At 40.6% G+C, this 19,820-nt stretch overlaps 3 protein-coding genes and 1 long non-coding RNA gene across 5 annotated transcripts; all 4 read right to left on the minus strand.

Moving 5' to 3' along the window:
• Window positions 1-1,874: 1,874 nt before the first annotated feature.
• Window positions 1,875-3,042, minus strand: LOC124627510 (uncharacterized). Of its 2 annotated transcripts, none has more exons than XR_008394403.1 (3): window positions 2,971-3,042; window positions 2,092-2,553; window positions 1,875-1,963 (listed from the first exon to the last, which is right to left on the minus strand). It is a non-coding gene; the product is annotated as an uncharacterized LOC124627510 (long non-coding RNA). The 2 variants fall into 2 exon arrangements; XR_008394402.1 differs by lacking the exon at window positions 2,971-3,042 and having other exon boundaries at window positions 2,092-2,228; window positions 2,396-2,628.
• Window positions 3,043-3,051: 9 nt separating this feature from the next.
• On the minus strand, window positions 3,052-7,745 carry LOC128630096 (histone H1-like). The gene is made up of 2 exons (XM_053678663.1): window positions 6,463-7,745; window positions 3,052-3,571 (listed from the first exon to the last, which is right to left on the minus strand). Exons 1-2 carry the CDS (start codon window positions 7,059-7,061, stop codon window positions 3,535-3,537), a joined length of 636 nt encoding a protein of 211 aa, XP_053534638.1. The 5' UTR covers window positions 7,062-7,745; the 3' UTR covers window positions 3,052-3,534.
• On the minus strand, window positions 4,266-4,785 carry LOC108262066 (histone H3). The gene has a single exon (XM_017462741.2). It carries the CDS (start codon window positions 4,780-4,782, stop codon window positions 4,372-4,374), a length of 411 nt encoding a protein of 136 aa, XP_017318230.2. The 5' UTR covers window positions 4,783-4,785; the 3' UTR covers window positions 4,266-4,371.
• Window positions 7,746-10,520: 2,775 nt separating the features above from the next.
• Window positions 10,521-10,895, minus strand: LOC128629970 (histone H2B-like). The gene is made up of 2 exons (XM_053678523.1): window positions 10,758-10,895; window positions 10,521-10,685 (listed from the first exon to the last, which is right to left on the minus strand). The coding sequence occupies exons 1-2, from the start codon at window positions 10,893-10,895 to the stop codon at window positions 10,521-10,523; spliced, it is 303 nt and encodes a 100-aa protein (XP_053534498.1).
• Window positions 10,896-19,820: the final 8,925 nt, after the last annotated feature.

Below are 19,820 nucleotides of genomic sequence, written 5' to 3' on the forward strand. Positions count from 1 at the left end.
ATCAATCTCCTGATCCATAGTGTGACTATGTACCTTGCTGAGGTGTTTTCGGAAGCCACTATAAGTACAAAATGATAACAGGCGACCTGGCTCTCCACATTTTAAATGTAACTTTTTGCTAGGATATAAACCATGTTGAAATTTTAAATGTTGACGAAGAACCAAACAAGTTCTGAGGTGTGCTTTACATACAAAACGTGAACATCTTCAAGGCAGTTAATCTCGCTGCAGCAATCATGCTCGAAGTTCTTTAACACGCAGGCTCTCCATTGCTATTCTGACATCGATGTTATAGATGGTGGTTTGGATAAATGTGTAGAAATCACAAAGAGCTTTATCATATGAGAAACTGAAGACATAGTGAGCTTTGAACAGTTCATCAAAAGCTGCCACTGATGTGTGCGCCTTACATGGGATCGCCTTTTGGTCGATAATAATGTAGAACTTTTGGATATCCTTCTTTCGCTCACCGATGCAGAGGAGAAATGGTTGTCTTGTGTCAGCACTCTCAATGAAGGTATTCACACTGGCTCCTTCCTGAAGGTCAGCAAAGGGACATAAAATAAATATGAAAATAAAACTCTTTGCATGTTTTTTACATTATCACTAGCACTGTCACATCTTGTTTGCAGGTGGTGTAAGCAAAATAAGATGCAGGTCTCAGAATCCCAAAATAATCTACACCTCAAGAGCTCCTAAAATTAAGATCTGATGTTTAAATATTAACTTTTGCATACCTTAAGACAGCTCACAAGATGGCTGGTTGCTTGAACTGAACTGATCTTTGATATTTTTTTTCTGGCCTCTTGAGGTTGGAGGGAGCAGATGCAGCTGCAAAAGGATTGAGGACATATCGCTGTCCCATCCTAAAGACATCACAAAATAATTAAATGATCTCTATTTAATTATTTTTTTAAAGACTGGAACATTTTTAAAATACAAAACAGTTTATACTGACCATTTTAGTCCTCAGATTCAGGTTCAGTTCCTGACAGCAGCTCGCCCATATTCTTAAGAGTCTTGCAGTCTGCAATGATGTTTGGCCTATTGTTTGGAATATTGACCACTTTGCCAGGAACTTCTGAGACACTTCGTCACCAAACATCATGGAGAAATCCTGGTCGATCTTTAAACAAGGTTTATACAGGTTTAAACATAACGGACATAAATGGATAAAAGGTCAAATACTAAAAATTAAGATCTGCTGTGTTATTTATGCATACATTTGGGATATAAAAGATTAGAACGTTGAATTTCTCAGTTTGGACCGGCCTGTTGTTGTTATGGTGATCATTGAACAACTCCTTTCTCTGCTGTACCAGTGAACTCCTTTAATAACTACAGAGAAGGTCATTTCCTTTTCAAAACTACTTCCAAAGCTAAAGATTTTCTTACCAATCCAGATACAGCAAGGAAACAAGTGAACAAATCCAGGACAGAAGATGATGCATCCTCACCCACCATCTTCTGTCAATACTGGAAATTCGCTCATCTTCTCATCAGTGGAATATCGCATTGTAGATATCGCCTCCCTGCACTCCTCACCAAATCGCTGTTGACAAGTTAACAGAGATTCTCGTCTGTTTTTTGGACCATCCTGAAGAATACCCTCAGGATCATAGTAGTGTTCCTGTTTAAGAAAAGACCCAAACAGAGGCATCTCGTTCTTGGCTTCAAGAATGAATTACTCAACACAATAAGTTCACACAATGACTATATAAAATTACAAAAACAAGTGGAAAATACAAAGCTGAGCAACCTATAAACACTCATCTAAAACAAGATCATTTTAACTTTAAAACTATAAAAGGGAAGAAAATATAAACACACACACTGGTTTGGGTTTTCAGACAGAATACAAGAACTTACATATCCATGTTTGGAGAAAGGATCTTGGGGGTATGGAAAAAGTGTCACAATTCCCAGTGCATAATTGGTCCTCACACTTGACGATGGAATCATCCTTTCAGGATGAATAAAAGGATGAAAGGATAAATTCCCCTTTTATAGCAACACAGAATATCATTCTTTAGCTGCGTCACATGAATCTGTTGTGATGATAAAGGGAGGGAAGTGACCTCCAATTCTTACCCATGTAGCTCTAACATATGCCACACGTAAACAGATGGTGAACGTCCTGTTTGCAGACATGTTAGTGTTTTGGTCTTTTCATACTCCTTGAAGATTTCCTCACTCTTTGGATTGACACTCAGAACACAATCAACTTTCTGCCAAAACATCTTACATCGTTATGACATGCTCATGGAAATTTAAGAGGATTTTTAATGCCTTTCCTTTATGTCGAGAATACATTTACAAAACACTTCTACAGATAAGTATCAATAATAAACAATTACGTAATTGAGTATTTTAAATGCATTTATTCAAAGCTTACCTGTCTTGCTTCATTCTGCTCCATTAACCCTGTTGGGTTCCTCCTCTTTCTTCTGGACTCCAGGACAATTGTGGAATCTGATGAATGGGATGAAGCTGGGGATAGTGGAGTCAGTACAGAGGAGGATGCTTGATCTGAGACCAGCTGAACATCCAGATCTACAAAATCACAGACAGAACAAAATCAATTTAAATGTACATGTATTTATCAGTAACAAAAGCATTTCAACAAATACTTAAATGGTTACATAAAAAATCTAAAGTATATTATCTTCATTAAGTACTTTCCATATACGAATAAGATGTACGTAACTTAATGATCAATAGTTTAGCAAATGATAATAGTTTGAGGTCCTTCAAAAAGATATTTTAGACTCTGCTCCTAGGTAACTTCATGTGTTCCCTACATGGCCTCGTCTATTTCACTCGAGAATATCCACAAATAGGGGAGAACATTACAAAAATAAAGGTAATGTATACAATAATTATCATGAACGGGTTTAAAAAGGGGGAGAGAGAGTAATAGTAATCATGTAATATTTCTTGGCTAACTACCACAAACTTGGAACAGAATACCCCTTCAGGGAAACTGCCGTTCCTGAGTTTGGACACACGAGGGCAGTCAAGCTCCATCCAACACAACGCCACCTGAAACAGAAGGTAGGTTTGGGCTATTTTACACTGGCGCAGCTCATCAGCGTTATTACTGTGCATTGTCTAGTTTTCACGTATCAAGGACAATACACGGAGCTTCTGAACTGTTTCACAGCATCATCATTATGATTTAATTTTTAAAGAACGCACCCTCTTCTCTAGACATGGAAATGTTGGGGTTTTTTTAAGTTTACATTGTCACAAAGCAGCTGTACAGATATCTGGATATATTATTTCAGTGTCCATTCTTAAACACGACAGATGAACAAACAAAGAAACTAACCACATGAAAAGGTTAGATAGACCAATGATTAAACACTACTCCGTTCAAATGAATACAGAGGCCAGCTCAGATACCACAACGTTTAAAAACCTCGACATTCGCGGCGTCATAAAGGGAACAACCGTCAAGCATACCATCAGGAAACTTACAGAACTCTGAACGTGACGTCATAACAGATCTTATGGCTCGCTCCTCCGATTTGACTACATATGTCTGTGCGCGCGCGCCGGGGAGACTGACCTAGACACGGTATAAGGACAACACACATTTAAAACATATTAACACATTAACATTATATCATGTACATAGCAGTATAGTTATCATAATAAATTACACAAATTAATTGCTAATATTAACATTATTAATGTCTTTCTTAATATTATTAGTCATTTCATTCTCATCACTGCTCCCACATAACTTCATGTGTTCCCTAGGTGGCCTCGTCTATTTCGCTCGAGAATATATATGGTTATTACCATTTTATTCCCTATTTATTCATTTTAACATGAGCTCATGTCTACAATTGTTAAATAACAACAATAATTATCATGGACGGGACAAAAGGGAAGAGAGAGATTAATAATAATATCATGTAACAGTTCTTGCCCAGAAATCCGCTTCTAGAAAATCGCCGTTCCCGAGTTTGGCCACACGAGGGCAGTCAAGCTCCATCTAGCGCAACACACAACGCCGCCTGAAACTGAAGGTAGGTTTGGGCTATTTTACAGACACAGCTCATTACTGTGCATTGTGTTGTTCGGACATAACCACAATTAACGGCTCATCTATATAAACAAACATTAATATTCATAGCACTATATTTAATATAAAACCTTGTACATCATTTAAACATTATATATATATATATATATATATACACACACACACACACACACAAACATACATATAAATAAAAGTGTCATTTTATCTCTATACCACGTTCTAATATTGAGACTGCCGAAGAAAGAAAATTTTCCGTTTTCTGAGACGGTGAAGTGGCTCTTAAAAGAGCCTTTGTGTATATTAGACGGAGTTGTGGCTTAAGCGCGTTCTCCGCGAATACGGCGGGCCAGCTGAATATCCTTGGGCATGATGGTCACTCTCTTGGCGTGGATAGCGCACAGGTTGGTGTCCTCGAACAGACCGACCAGGTATGCCTCGCTCGCCTCCTGCAGGGCCATGACGGCCGAGCTCTGGAAACGCAAGTCGGTCTTGAAGTCCTGAGCGATTTCTCGCACCAGGCGCTGGAAGGGCAGCTTGCGGATGAGCAGCTCAGTAGACTTCTGATAACGGCGGATCTCCCTCAGAGCCACGGTGCCAGGCCTGTAACGATGAGGCTTCTTCACGCCGCCGGTAGCCGGCGCGCTCTTGCGGGCAGCCTTAGTAGCGAGCTGCTTCCTTGGCGCCTTGCCACCGGTGGACTTACGGGCGGTCTGCTTGGTTCTTGCCATAGCGTCAAAGTCTGCACTTCGCGGATAGAAAAACTGCGCGCGCGAACGCGGCGTTTTTAAGCCATAAAGCCGCCCTGCGCTGATTGGGCGTCTCGAACGCGCTCGTCTGCTATTCGATAGAACGTTTTACGTCACCTGTTGACTATTGGACCGTCTTCTCTGCCACCGTTCGGATCACAAGACGCCCGCCACTATTCTATTCTATTGGCGCTCTCTGTCACACAAATGCTTTGTTCATTAGGAACACACACAACGCCGTCACAAACCATTTTCACTCCTCAGACTTCATTTAACCAGCACGCTAACTGCTATTGTTCTTATAGTCATTACTTAAATATGGTATCAAATCATGACTACAAAAATTATCGTCCTTTTTTTATTTATAAATATGCTGTCTTAAAAGTGCACAATTTCACCCCTCAGATTTCATTTAGACAACACGCTAACTACCACTATTACTTAACGTTATCACATAATTATTAGCAAAGTATAACGCTTCTGTTTTCATTTCAAACGTGCTGACTTTTTAGTGCACACTTTCAGTAGAAAAACGGGTGTAAAATTGCACTTTTGAAGCAGAGATGGTGGCTCTTAAAAGAGCCTTTGGGTACTGACAAAGCAGCAGTGGACGAGTTTACTTAGTCTTGACGGCCTTCTCGGTCTTTTTAGGCAGAAGCACAGCCTGAATGTTGGGCAGCACACCACCTTGAGCGATGGTCACTCCGCCGAGCAGTTTGTTCAGCTCCTCGTCGTTACGCACGGCGAGCTGCAAGTGGCGGGGAATGATACGAGTCTTCTTATTGTCACGGGCGGCGTTACCGGCCAACTCCAGGATCTCAGCGGTCAGATACTCCAACACTGCGGCCAGGTAGACCGGAGCGCCGGCACCGACGCGCTCGGCATAGTTGCCTTTACGCAGAAGCCTGTGCACACGTCCCACAGGGAACTGAAGTCCAGCCCTGGATGAACGAGTCTTGGCCTTAGCTCTAGCCTTTCCGCCGGTTTTTCCTCTGCCACTCATCTTGATGCTCAAATCTGTTCGAACAACTCCGAAATAAACGTTACACCCCGAACTCTCCGTGATATAGACAAAACGGCCACTCTCTTATTCGCTAAGAACGCAATGGCAGATTAGCCAATCACAAACAGGCCGTCGAATTCCAGCGTCACCCCTCCCACCCCTGTTTGTGCTTTGTGTGTGTGTGTGTGTGTGTGTGTGTGTGTGTGTGTGTGTGTGTGTGTGTGTGTGTGTGTGTGTGAGAGAGAGAGAGAGAGAGAGAGAGAGCGAGCGCGCGATTGAAAACAGACAGAAGGGAATATTCATACAAAAGCACGAAGTAACAACTATATACTGAATTTATTTATTCTTATCATTAACATTGATTTATTATGTATCAATATGTTATCCTACATATTCTGTGATCGTTCTGGAGATCAGGAATGACGTTTAGGAATCACGATCAGGATTCTATTCTACTGTACTCTAATCAGTATCAGCTTGTGGCTATGTGTACATGATATGTAGCAGATATGCGTATCCATACTATTGTATGTTTCTAACGTGTATTGCTTTGATTACATAAAGCTTGACTGAAAATGTTGCTCTTTAAAGGAAAATATGGGTGGCTCTTAAAAGAGCCGTCTAAGGAACAAAAGCATGAAAGAAACAAACGTCTTTACTTCTTTTTGGGTGCTGCCTTCTTCGCCTTTGCCGCTTTAGGCTTTGTGCTCTTGGGCTTGACAGCTTTCGCTTTCTTGGGGCTCTTGGCTGCCTTTTTAGGGGTCGCGGGCTTTTTCGCCTTCTTCGGGCTCTTGGTGGCTTTCTTTGCGGCGGCTGTGGGCTTCTTCGCCTTCTTAGGAGACTTCTTGGCCGCGGCGGCGGGTTTCTTGGCCGCTACCTTCCTGGGCTTCTTAGTAGCGGCGGGCTTTTTCGCTTTGGGCGCGGCTTTCTTCACGGGCTTCTTGGCTTCGGTCTGCTTCTTGTTCAGCTTGAAAGAGCCAGACGCGCCGGTCCCTTTGGTCTGCACCAGAGTGCCTTTAGTCACGAGACCCTTAACGGCGATCTTGACGCGGGAGTTGTTCTTCTCCACATCGTATCCGCCGGCAGCCAGCGCTTTCTTCAGGGCAGCGAGAGACACGCCGCTCCTCTCCTTAGACGAGGAAACGGCTTTGACGATCAGCTCGCCGACGCTAGGGCCGGCTTTTTTTGCTCTCGAAGCTGCTTTCTTCTTGGGCGCTTTGGCCGGCGCGGCGGCAGGAACGGGTGCGACTTCTGCCATCTCTCTTGGAACTACGTAGAATACACGAGTCGTACGCTGTACGTTAGTGTGTAACACAGGATGATCCTCCCTCCCCGCGGCCGGGGGCTGGTCTTAAAAACAGATATGAGAGCGTTGTAGACTCAACTCGCGCGCCGCTGAATGAATGCACGGACGCGGCGAGCGCTCAGATGTGTTTTCTCATGGCATTTCTCGGTGAAAATCCCACTCGCAAAACGAGATTCAAAACGTTGAAGCACACGCTGAGCGAGGATGGGCTTTCTCGTGTCTCCCGTGGCCCGGCCTGGCCGACTAGAGAGCAACAGTCTCGCGCAGCGCACATGAAAAGGCGCGGCGCGCGTTGTGCTCAAGCCGGCGGGCTGCGCATTTGGTGCGATGTGGTGTGTAAAAACGGGCGAAAAGCAGGCACGGCCGTCGTATGCGTTCTGGGCCGAGTTGAAGAGGAGCCTTGGGAACGAGCCTGATGTCTTGGCAGCTGTCGAGTGGTGTGTGTAGTATTTGAAGCAGAGCGCGTTGGGGGCCGTGTAAAGCACAGCGTGCCCGGCCTCCTCCTGGTTAGCTCGGTCGCTTCCTCCCTGACCCTAACGAGCACAGGCCTCGGCGCTACCCTAGCCCTTCTTCCTTCCACCCCGAGCTCGGCCCTAACGCTAACACCGCGAACCCCGAGCTGTGCTCTAACCCTAACGCCATTAATCCCAACTCCGCTGTCACCCTAATGCCCTTTATCCCAGCTCCGCTATAGCATTGTGTGTGTGTGTGTGTGTGTGTGTGTGTGTGTGTGTGTGTGTGTGTGTGTGTGTGTGTGTTGTATTCCACGCTGCTAGAACATTCTTTTCAATGTCTATGTGCTACTAGAACATTCTTTTGAATGACTTTGTGCTAATGTCACATTAGTTCGAATAACTAGGTGCTACTACAACAGTATTTAGAATTATTATGCGCTTCTTGAACCTTACTTCGAATGACTACGTGCTACTACAACAGTTAGAACAGAGATGCCCAAACTAGGGCCCGTGGTGACTTTTGATTTGGCCCGCCATGCCATATGTGAGAAGGGGGGGGGGATTTAATTGATGCTGATCTTCATTTCTAATTTAACATTTTTTTATTTATTTAATTTTGAGCTACAAAAAATGTAGAGAATAATAATTAGAATTTTATTTAATGTACATGCGTCCTTCAAGGCCTGCATGCATTGCGACAGTCAACAAACAGGTAATAATTCAGAGATCCAGGCACTGGCACACAGACAAGAGGAAATTTAAAAAGGTTTGGCGAGATGACTTTTTATTTACTGAAATCAATTCAAAGGCAGTGTGTCTAGTTTGCAAACAGTCAGTTGCTGTTTTGAAAGAGTACAATATCCGTCATTATGAAACAAAACGTTCTTCAGCTTTCTCAAAGGACAGAGGCGAGGCATGAAAACAGAAGGCTAATGAGCTCCTTGCTAAACTTCAATCTAAGCAGAGCGCGCTGCTACGTCCTTCATCAGCTCAAGAAAGTGCCACACGGGCCAGCTATCAGATTTCCTGTATTTTACATCAAGAACAGCTATGTGCCCAATCCATCGGGCTTGTGGATGTGATGCGTGACGTCGTCAAAATTGTGAATGATATATGCTCCAAGGCGGTCTCTCACCTGCAGTTCAAGGTACTGTTGGATGAGATGGATGCACAATATGGTGATGTGTTGTACCACCAGGAGGTTAGATGGCTGAGCAGAGGAAAAGTTCTCAGGAGATTTTTTGATCTGCGTGATGAGATCGGAGCTTTTCAGGAAAGCAAGATTGGTAGTATTCAAGAGCCCATGGATAAGAAATGGTTTTCTGACCTGGCTTTCCCGGTGGACGTCACAGAGCTGCTCAATGTTTTAAATGTTCAGCTCCAGGGAAAAGACCAGATTATCACCCAGCTTTTTTATCATGTCAGAGCCTTCAAACAAAAACTACTGCTGCTCAGAAGACATCTCTCAGCAGCTAACATTCACAATTATAATATTCACCATAGTTTTATGTGCAGTTATTGTTATTATTAATACTTATATTTAGTTAGCATTTATATCCAGTGGTGTCAGCTTTGGGTTTTTTTGTTAATCAAGCTGATAAATTTTGTGTCAAAGTTCTCTTAAATTATCATGATTTAATTTCCTTGTTTTGTCAGTTATTTATTCTATTTGCCTCCCTCTCTCTTCTTTCACTCCCCATCTCACACTGTTCCTCTCTCTCTCATCTCCACATCCAGGAAATTTAGCCCATTTTCCCTGTTTTAGAGAGGCAGGCATGGTGAAAGAGAAGGTACCTGAGTATGATGCTGTTTTCAGCAACCTTTTCCAGGAGTTTGACAGTCGCTTTGAGGACTTCAGACACAATACTTCTGACTTTGAGTGGTTTGTTCAACCCTTCACCATCAGTGTGGACACAGTTAGTGATGATCTACAAATGGAACCAATTGAGCTTCAGTGTGATTCAGAACTCAAACACAAGTTCAGGTCCCTTCCCTTGACAGACCTCTACAAATGTGTCCCAGCAAACAGGTACAGATGGGCAAACAGGCACAAGTGATGCTGTCTCTGTTTGGCAGTACCTACCACTGTGAACAGACTTTCAGTCTGATGAACTTAAACAAGTGTAAACTGAGATGCAAAGTAACTGACTCTCACCACCATAATATCTTGACTTTGACAGTAAGTCCACTGCATCCCAATTTGGAAATACTTTTGAAAAATAAGGACCAGCTTCATGTGTCTCATTAGAGGTCACTGATATTGCAGACATGTGGCTGTATTGCTTATAGCTTGAATAGTTGTATGAGGTATTGAACATGTATTATAAATGGAATTGGTTCTATGTTTTAATTATACTATAAGTTTCATTGAACAATAGAACTCTGAAAATAAAACTGCATTAGTGAAGCAGATACAGACTAACGTTTTCTATTAATTTATTTATTTGTAAATATTATGAAATGATAAATGAGAACCATGGCAACTTTAATTTTAATATAATACAGTTTGGTATAATGCAACATGTACTTTTGGCCCACAGCCCTTAATCAAGTTAGATTTTTGGCCCTTCACAGGAAAAAGTTTGGGCACCCCTGATGTAGAATGATTATGTGCTAGTAGAAAACCATTTTCAAGTACTTCCTGTTGCTACAATCTTAATACGAATAACTTTGTGCTGCTAACGTCCCATTTTGCATTGCTCAGATTATACAACCCCCGAAACCGTGCTACAACCCTGTTTAGATTTACTCATCTCTGCATTTAGCAGACTGCTAGAATTACCCAAAAGCCTGAACATCCGCGGGAGTGCAGCGCTTCAGAAGTCCCCCTCCCGCTCGCTCTCTCACACACACACAGACAGCGAGAGAAAACGAAAAAGAGAAAGTTACTCTTTGTATGAAAAGTGGGTGGCTCTTAAAAGAGCCGTTGGGTTGATGAAGACGGCGGTAACGCGCTTTACTTGGAGCTGGTGTACTTGGTGACGGCTTTTGTACCCTCGGACACGGCGTGCTTGGCCAGCTCGCCGGGAAGCAACAGGCGCACGGCGGTCTGGATCTCCCTGGAGGTGATGGTGGAGCGCTTGTTGTAATGAGCCAGACGAGAAGACTCACCGGCGATGCGCTCAAAAATATCATTCACGAAGGAGTTCATGATGCCCATGGCCTTGGATGAGATGCCGGTGTCAGGGTGCACCTGCTTGAGAACCTTGTACACGTAGATGGCATAGCTCTCCTTCCGGGATTTTCTGCGCTTCTTGCCTCCTTTGCCGGCCGTCTTGGTCACGGCTTTCTTTGATCCCTTCTTGGGCGCGGTCTTGGCTGGATCGGGCATGACACTACTTCTCGAATAAACGAACAGAAAATGACTGGCGCCCGCCTCGCGCCCGCTCTATTTACAGACCCACATTCTAATGACGAACAGACAAGACACCTTTTTTTGATTGGCCAAAATTCGATACCTCCTCCTGCATGGCACCTCCTACTGCTCCTCCCTCCTCCGCTACGCTTTGTTTCCCTTCCCGCCGTTTTATTTACAGTGCAACGTGCACTATGAAAAAACAATTGGCTTGAAAAAAATGATACATATATATATATATATATATATATATATATATATATATATATATATATATATATATATATATATATATATATATATGTATGTATGTATGTATGTATGTATGTATGTATGTGTATATATATATATATATATATATATATATATATAGAGAGAGAGAGAGAGAGAGAGAGAGAGAGAGAGAGAGAGAGAGATATACAGATATATACATATACAGATATATACACATACATATATTATACATACAGATATATACATATACATATACAGATATATACACATACATATATTATATATATATATATATAGAGAGAGAGAGAGAGAGAGAGAGAGAGAGAGAGAGAGAAATGTGGAAGTTTCTACTAAAACCGTATTGTAACTCATTTTAAACACGTTATAATATTTAATACTGTGCATATAAATGTATAACAAAATAAAGTGTGCAAAAAAGCAAAAATAAATTCTCTTTTTATGTACACAGATAGTTCTTATCTATCACTTTTACTACTTGTGTAGAGCGTTTGATACCTTATGCTTGAAAAAACAGAAAAAACTTTTGACTTCCCCCACTTCTCTCCCTCTTATATATGCATGCATGCGTGCGTATGAGAAAAAGAAATATAGAAGTTTCTACTAAAATCATCTTCTAAATTGTTTTAATCAAGCAAGTTACAATATTTAATATATATGTATCTAACATTGTATACTGTACAATATTACATAATACAATATTTAATATATACGGAGTTATATATATATATAAATAAAAGAGAGAGAGAGAGAGAGAGAGAGAGAATAATTACAAAAAAATACAAATAGATCTACCACTTTCGCTACTGCTGTACAGCGTTTGATGCTTTATGCTTCATGAAAGAAAAAGCCTTTCCCCCCCACACGGAACTGCTCTTTTTCTAGACATGTGGGTGGCTCTTAAAAGAGCCGTTGTATTCGCGTCGTTCGGTGTTAGAGCGTTTAACCCCCGAAGCCGTACAGGGTGCGTCCTTGGCGTTTCAGAGCGTACACCACATCCATGGCGGTCACGGTCTTTCTCTTGGCATGCTCGGTGTAGGTGACGGCGTCGCGGATCACGTTCTCCAGAAACACTTTCAGCACACCGCGAGTCTCTTCATAGATCAGACCAGAAATACGCTTTACACCACCACGGCGAGCCAGACGGCGAATAGCCGGCTTAGTGATCCCCTGGATGTTATCGCGAAGCACCTTGCGGTGACGCTTTGCGCCTCCTTTGCCGAGTCCCTTACCACCCTTACCTCTGCCAGACATAACGCTGCTCTCGAAGTCAAACCACTCAATAAAAGTTCTCACGCAGCGCCCACCTATTTATCCACACTCGACAGGACCTAGTTGAGAACAGGCGAGGAGGCGGGCCTTACACCAACGGTCACACAATAGCTCTCTTTTTCGAAAACAATCACTGGGCACTGCTTTTCACCTGCTAACGTCTTCTTCTTCCCCATTCTCTCTCTCTCTCTCTAAATGCACACACACAGATACAAAGCATTATTAGTATTATCAGTACTAATGTTTTGGTTCCATTAGTAGCAGCAGTAGTAGTAGTAGTAGTAGTACAACACAATAGTCAGGAACTTTGGGTAAAACATACATAGTAAAGCATACAGCCAAACACTCATCAGCGTAAGGGGGTTAGAAAAAGCTGTCTGTGTTTGTACAACATTGACATTACTGTTTCAAACACAAGACGTTCCTTTTGAGCACGTCCTTGGAGTCGAGGCCCGTATATACTACAGTCCTACGTCCACTGCAACTACAGGTCACACATAGCAGCACAAGCCTTTATTAGTAGGCCCAGCATTCAGCGGATCAGCACCAATGTCTGTGTTCACTTTGAAGCCAGTCCACATTCTACCACACAAGTACTTCACTAACTTACAAGCACCAGAGAAAGGAATGCAAACACAACTATCAGGCCTTGCTTTATCAGCTCTCGCAAATGCACGATATAATGGACTCTCGAAGGTCGAAATTAGCTACATTGTCTCAAACCCTCAACTTATTCTTAAAAAGTGTCACTCACAAGGAAAGCATATGCACTTCGACAGTTGTGCAAGAGAAACTAACATAACAAACATCACACACAAGTAGGAATACAAAGTCAGCCTTCACACTGTCTAATCACTGGCCTTCTCTTTTCCCATACGCACTGTGTTTGAACCTAAATGTGATGCATCAACCAAAACTGCACCTCCAGAATGACAGCTGAGTTTAAGATTGGCAAAATAGGTCGCAGCAGTTGCATTCGTCAAATAAACCATGAGCAATTAAGTAGTGCCAATGAGATAGTTACAGCAATGTGTAATGTCCAATAAGCTCAAAAAGAATCGGACACTTTATTCTACTTGGCCAATCAAACACAATTATGAACTGGGATTCTGATAGTTGTGCGCCTTTAACTCACTGTGTAGGAAAATGAGGTCAGCTATATAGACAACACCTTTCATTACGTATTTAATTACTTTGATTGACGTCATTACTAGAATCAGTAGTAGTAGTACAATACCTACAACCTACCTTTTGTTTTAGGCGGCGTCGTGTGTTTTGCCGGATGGGACATGACTGCCCTCGAGTGGCCAAACTCGGGAACGGCAATTTCCCAAAAATTGCAGTATTCTGTTATTAAGCTTTTATTGGCGGTGTTCAGAAGTCTATATTTGTAATAGTTAGAAAACAGTGGGGTAAGAAGTAGTAAATGCTATGAAAACTAACTCTCTCTCTCTTAATGTAGCTAGTTCGGTCTCTCTAAGCGGAGCAAAACACTCTAAACATTGATCTGATCGATCGATCTCTCTCTCTCTCACATCTCTCACCCTATACCCCATCTCACTCCCACACACTGGGGCAGTGGTGGCTTAGCGATTAATGCGCTTGCTTACTGATCAGTAGGTTGGTGGTTCAATCCCCAGCACTGTCAAGCTGCCCATTGAGCAAGGTCCTTAACCTTCTCTGCTCCTGGGGTGCCATATCATGACCCTGCACTCTGACCCCAGCCTCCTGACATGTTGGAGTATGTGAAGAAAACAATTTCACTGTACTCTACTGTACATGTGACCAATAAAGACTCATTATATAGACTTATACATTACTTTTTTTATTCTAAAAAAGCTGCTAAACTAATAATTATGTGCAGATGTAAAAAAAAAAAAATCTAAACACATTCTCTATTTGTGTGTGTGTTTTTTTTTGTACTGTATGTGTATTTCATCAGTGCTGCTATGAGCTTATTTCTCGTAGTAGCAATCTTCTTATAGCCTAGGCCATCTTTATGTAGAGCAACAATTATTTTTTTCCAGATCCTCAGAGAGTTCTTTGCCATGAGATGCCATGTTGTATGAGGTACCATACCATGTACCAGTATGAGGGAGTGTGAGAGCAATGACACCAAATTTAACACACCTGCTCCCCATTCACACCTGAGACCTTGTAACACTAACAAGTCACATGACACAGGGGAGGGAAAATGGCTAATTGGGCCCAATTTGGACATTTTCACTTAGGGGTGTACTCACTTTTGTTGCCAGCGGTTCAGACATTAATGGCTGTGTGTTGAGTTATTTTGAGGGGACAGCAAATTTACACTGTTACACAAGCTGTACACTCTCTACTTTACATTGTAGCACAGTGTCATTTCTTTAGTGCTGTCACATGAAAAGATATAATCAAATATTTACAAAAATGTGAGGGGTGTACTCACTTTTGTGAGATACTGTAGAAGGGGAAAATAAGAGAAAGAAACTGAAAAAAACCTCAGTCTTCCACGCACGCTCTCACCAACACGCTTCACTTGCTCCACTGTACTCACGCATGTGCACACACACACACACACACACACACACACACAGAGAGAGAGAGAGAGAGAGAGAGAGAGAGAGAGAGATATGAGGGGAACTGTATTTAGTTTTACATATTAAGTTAAATCCAAAGTTAATAATGTTTAATAAATCTGTCACCACCCTGAAGTTGATTATTTTCATACCAGAGTGTGCAGAAGAATTTCTTATTTTATCAAAGAATGACACATCATACTTTTTCTCAGTTTATAGTCATGTTTAATGTTACAGAACACCTGTGAAACAAGTTAGTTCCTGTTATCCCTTACATTATAGCAGCTATAGACAGTCATTCATGCACCACCCTCTATTTTTTTTCTCTCCCAAAGTTAATAAGAATAATGCAGCCCTCCATTCTAAAGAATTTCCCATGAAAGGAAAATAAAATGAAATAAAAACCTTCCTAATTAAACCCTTCTGTGCTTCATACTGTGTCACTATTCATCCATCCATCCATCTTCAACCGCTTAATCCTTTTCAGGGTCAGGGGGAACCTGGAGCCTATCCCAGGGAGCATCGGGCACAAAGCAGGGTACACCCTGGACAGGACACTGTGTCACTATTCCTTCTAAGAAATAGATGGATTCCCCATTGACTGGAGGGAAGATGAGAAAATTTATTATGTAGTTAAGTTACTATGTAGTTACTGTATAACACACACACACACACACACACACACACACACACACACACACACACACACACACACACAGAGAGAGAAAGAGATAGAGAGAGAGAGAGAGAGAGAGAGAGAGAGAGAGAGAGAGAGAGAGAGAGAGAGAGAGAGAGCGACAGACATACTGCAGTATTCTAATATCCATCCATGTCCTTGTATAAGTTTTAATTATAGGACTAACATGTTACACTGAGAGCATTCATTTAAACCTGCAATTTGGCATGTAGCCAGAACTACTTTCAGTAAGTAGTAATTCATTCCTTGTCAATTTACATGTCAGAATTACACAATTTATACAATTAAAAATCTCCTTGCCAATCAGATAAAGATCTGCAGTAATATATTTTACGTAGATTTTCTGTAATAAGTTTGTTTAAATGTTGCTGAGTTATACTTCAGTAAAATAAAGTGTACAGTACTAAATGAGCAATACTACAGTAAACTCATGAGTGACTATTTAAGCATTAATTAATGCCATTTAAAATATTTCACAATATATTTATTAAGTCTTAAAGTGCTTTATAATTATGTATATTACATAATGAACAATTTTACTGGAATGTTGTAATGCTTTATTAGAGTTGTAAATATATACAAATCTTTGTTACCAAATTGCAAAGCCTTATGTTCAGCAAGCTTTTTAAAATGTCAATAAAATTCTATAAATAAACTCTTACTCATTTAGGCCGATATTTTTATATAAATTATTTGTTTTATATTTCACCTGGGGTTGTTGTTAACCAAGGAGTTGCCAATGTGAATCTCAGCACCATTTATCTGTTCTGAACAGCAGTCGCCTCTGTTAGTGACGATTGCACTGCTAATATCATACACCGCCAACAATCCACCCTCCACCATGGGTTATACTGAGGATTTGTAGCAGTACATGAGTCGAAATTCATGTTAGATGCTCTGTTGTCATCGATAGCAAAGTAAGCAGGATAATTGTTAGTGTAAAGAAGATTGTATTGCTATTCCTCCTAAGGCCACATGGTATGAATGTTGGTGCCAGAGAGAGCTGGTTTGAGAATTTTAGAGGCTGATCTGGGATTTTCACAGTCTCAATCTCTTGAGTTTACACAGAATGGTGGAGAAAAACAAACACCTTGTTGATGAGAGAGGACAGAGGAGAATGGACAGACTGGTTCGTGGGTGGGCGTGGACTCACTGGAACGGGACAGTTGAAGAATGGAAAAACATTGCCTGATTTGATGAATCTTGATTTCTGTTGTGACATGTAAATGATAGGGTCAGACATTGGCATCAGCAGCATGAACCTGCCTTGTGTCAACAGTCCAGACTGCCGCTGGTGGTATGATGTCCTGTGGAACTATAGAACCCTCTGTGTGTGTGTGTGTGTGTGTGTGTGTGTGTGTGTGTGTGTGTATGTCTGAGTGAGTGTGTGTATGTGCTGTTTGTTTGTTTCCCTCCTTCACCGACTACACCCACCTTGCCACAAGTGTTTTTCCTAAAAATGTTTGTAGTAGGACAAAAATAGAAAGAATATGGCACAAGCATTCTACCTAGAGTACGCCAATCATCAGAAGTCAGTGACTGGGTAAGAGTCCATTAGTCAGTGAAGCACTAACAAATTCTGAGAATTTAATCAGTGAAAATTCTACACTTTACATTCTTGCACATTAAAAAACTTTCTGCATTCCTCAAAATCTGCATACCTGATCTCTAAAAACATTTTAGAATATTCCTTTTGGCTTCATCACCACCCACCATTTTTTGGGGTTGCCACATTTTAATGAGTTAAGTAACACATTATGTTTTATAAAACATGTGATATATTTCAGATAATATGTTTCACATTCTAGACCTGGGCTTCCAGAAAAGTACTGTAAACACATAACGTAACACATAATCCAGTACGATGAAATTCTTTGCTTGGAATTGTAGGTTGCAGAGTATAAATGATTAAACTTTGGGTTGTTAAGCTTCCTATGATTTTGTTTTGAAAGTTCAGTTCCTTATAGTAGACAAACATCTGCTTCTGTTTGAATCAAATAACCAAATATTTTATTTTTTTCTGTATGTGAGCCAGACTGAGACAGATTCTAAAAAGATTGTATACAAGTGTCAATCTCCCCAAGCCACACTGGATAATCAAATCCCTTCCTTATACTTTCCACCATAACAGCATTCAAAAGCACTACAGCTGGAAAGAACAACACAGAAAGATACTGAGCAAGTCATATGATTATCACTCTTTAGCTCTTGTTTAGTTTGTCTATGTATACCCCTCTGTTTCTTTGTTTCTTTGTAAAATCTTATAGTGCATTTCTAGCATCCAAGCCTTGTTTTCTACAACCCTAATTCTAAAAAAATTGGGACGCTGTGTAAAATGTAAATAAAAACATAATGCAATGATTTGCAAATCTCATAAACCCATATTTTATTCACAAAAGAACATAGAATACATCAAATGCTTAAACTGAGGAAATGTACCATTTTAAGGGAAAAATAAGGTAATTTTGAATATGATGGCAGCAACACGTTTAAAAAAAAAGTTGGGACAGGACCATGTTTACCACTGTGTGGTATCCCCTCTTCTTTTAACAACAGTCTGTGTAAGTCTGGGAACTGAGCAGACCAGTTGCTGGAGTTTTGGGAGAGGAAGGTTGTCTCATTTGTGTCTGATACAGAATCCTAGCTGCTCAACAGTCCTCAGTCTTCTTTGTCGTATTTTTCATTTCAGGAAGCACCAAATGTTTTCAATTGGTGAAAGGTCTGGACTGCAGGCATTTGTGTATCATACATTATATCAAATAATTATTTTAAATAGGACACCAAATTAATTAAGAAAACCATCCAATCCAGTATGGTTCATTTTCGACCCACTTTATGCATTTGTGTAGGCTTTTTGGTTCATGCATTCTAGGGTTAATAAGTCGCTTTCAGTATGATAGCCATGTTATATGGACTTTGATATGATATACTTATATATTGTAGACAGTAGTTTCTAATAAACATACTGGTTCTATTTTTATTAAATACAGCTTATAGTAACTACTGACCTAGACGTATTTCCCGAATGTTAACCGTACCCCCAGCTCCCTCCTGTAATTTACAGTTGAAATTACTCGATCTGGCAACCTGATATTCAGGTCTGACCATCAGCACTTACTGTAGAACCGCTGGGCTACAGAGGTGCAACTACAGCTGCTGATCACTCCAACTATTCAACATTTCCCCTCTAGAGTGTATAAACACGACACACTCTTTAACCACGTACCAATTTTCCTTTTCTCTCTCTCTCTCTCTCTCTCTCTCTCTCTCTCTCTCTCTCTCTCTCGCTCACACACACACACACACACACACACACACACACACACACACACACACTAAACGTTCCCTTGGTGCTTATAACATTGGTACCAAAAGGTTTCCTATTTTTAATGTAATTAAATTTTTTATTTTTTGTGCCAGATCAACAAAATTACCTCCAATATGTTTTTCCCTGAAAAGAACGTGAAAAAGAAAACACACGTGAACGCTACTTGTATAATAGACTACAGTAGATCTGTATTAAATGATTAAATTATATTTAAGTATGTTTTTACATCACATTTCTGTCCAGTGAAGTGATTGACCAATGCTAATGATTATTTGACAATAATAATAATAATATCATATAATAATAATAATAATAATAATAATAATAATTATTATTATTATTATTATTATTATTATTGTTGTTGTTGTTGTTGTTGTTGTTGTTGTTATTGTTATTATTATTATTTCATAGTGCATGACATTTTGTATTTGTAGTGTAAAACATTTGGATTGGCTTACATATTGGTAGACATATGCTAATTTAAAAAAATATAAGCTTCAGAACAAGGGCGCTACCCATAGTGTTAAGCTAATGCAACATGAAGTTCCCTTTGAAAGGGAATACAGTCAGCCACTATTGATCTTAGAGTGCACTGTGCTAAAAGTGTGTCACATTTTTATTTGATAGTTTTATTTATAATTAAAGAAACCAGAGTGAAATTTCATTATCCTGAGTATCCAGTTACACAGATGGAGAGGTGAGTTTAGATTTGGCTAAATAAATCATACAATCTAGAAACAAACAAGTGGGATATAATCAGTGGTTGATTTTAGACACGATCACTCCTGATATTA

Source organism: Ictalurus punctatus, unplaced genomic scaffold (genome assembly GCF_001660625.3).
Source record: "Ictalurus punctatus breed USDA103 unplaced genomic scaffold, Coco_2.0 Super-Scaffold_100046, whole genome shotgun sequence".
Lineage (NCBI taxonomy): Eukaryota > Metazoa > Chordata > Actinopteri > Siluriformes > Ictaluridae > Ictalurus > Ictalurus punctatus.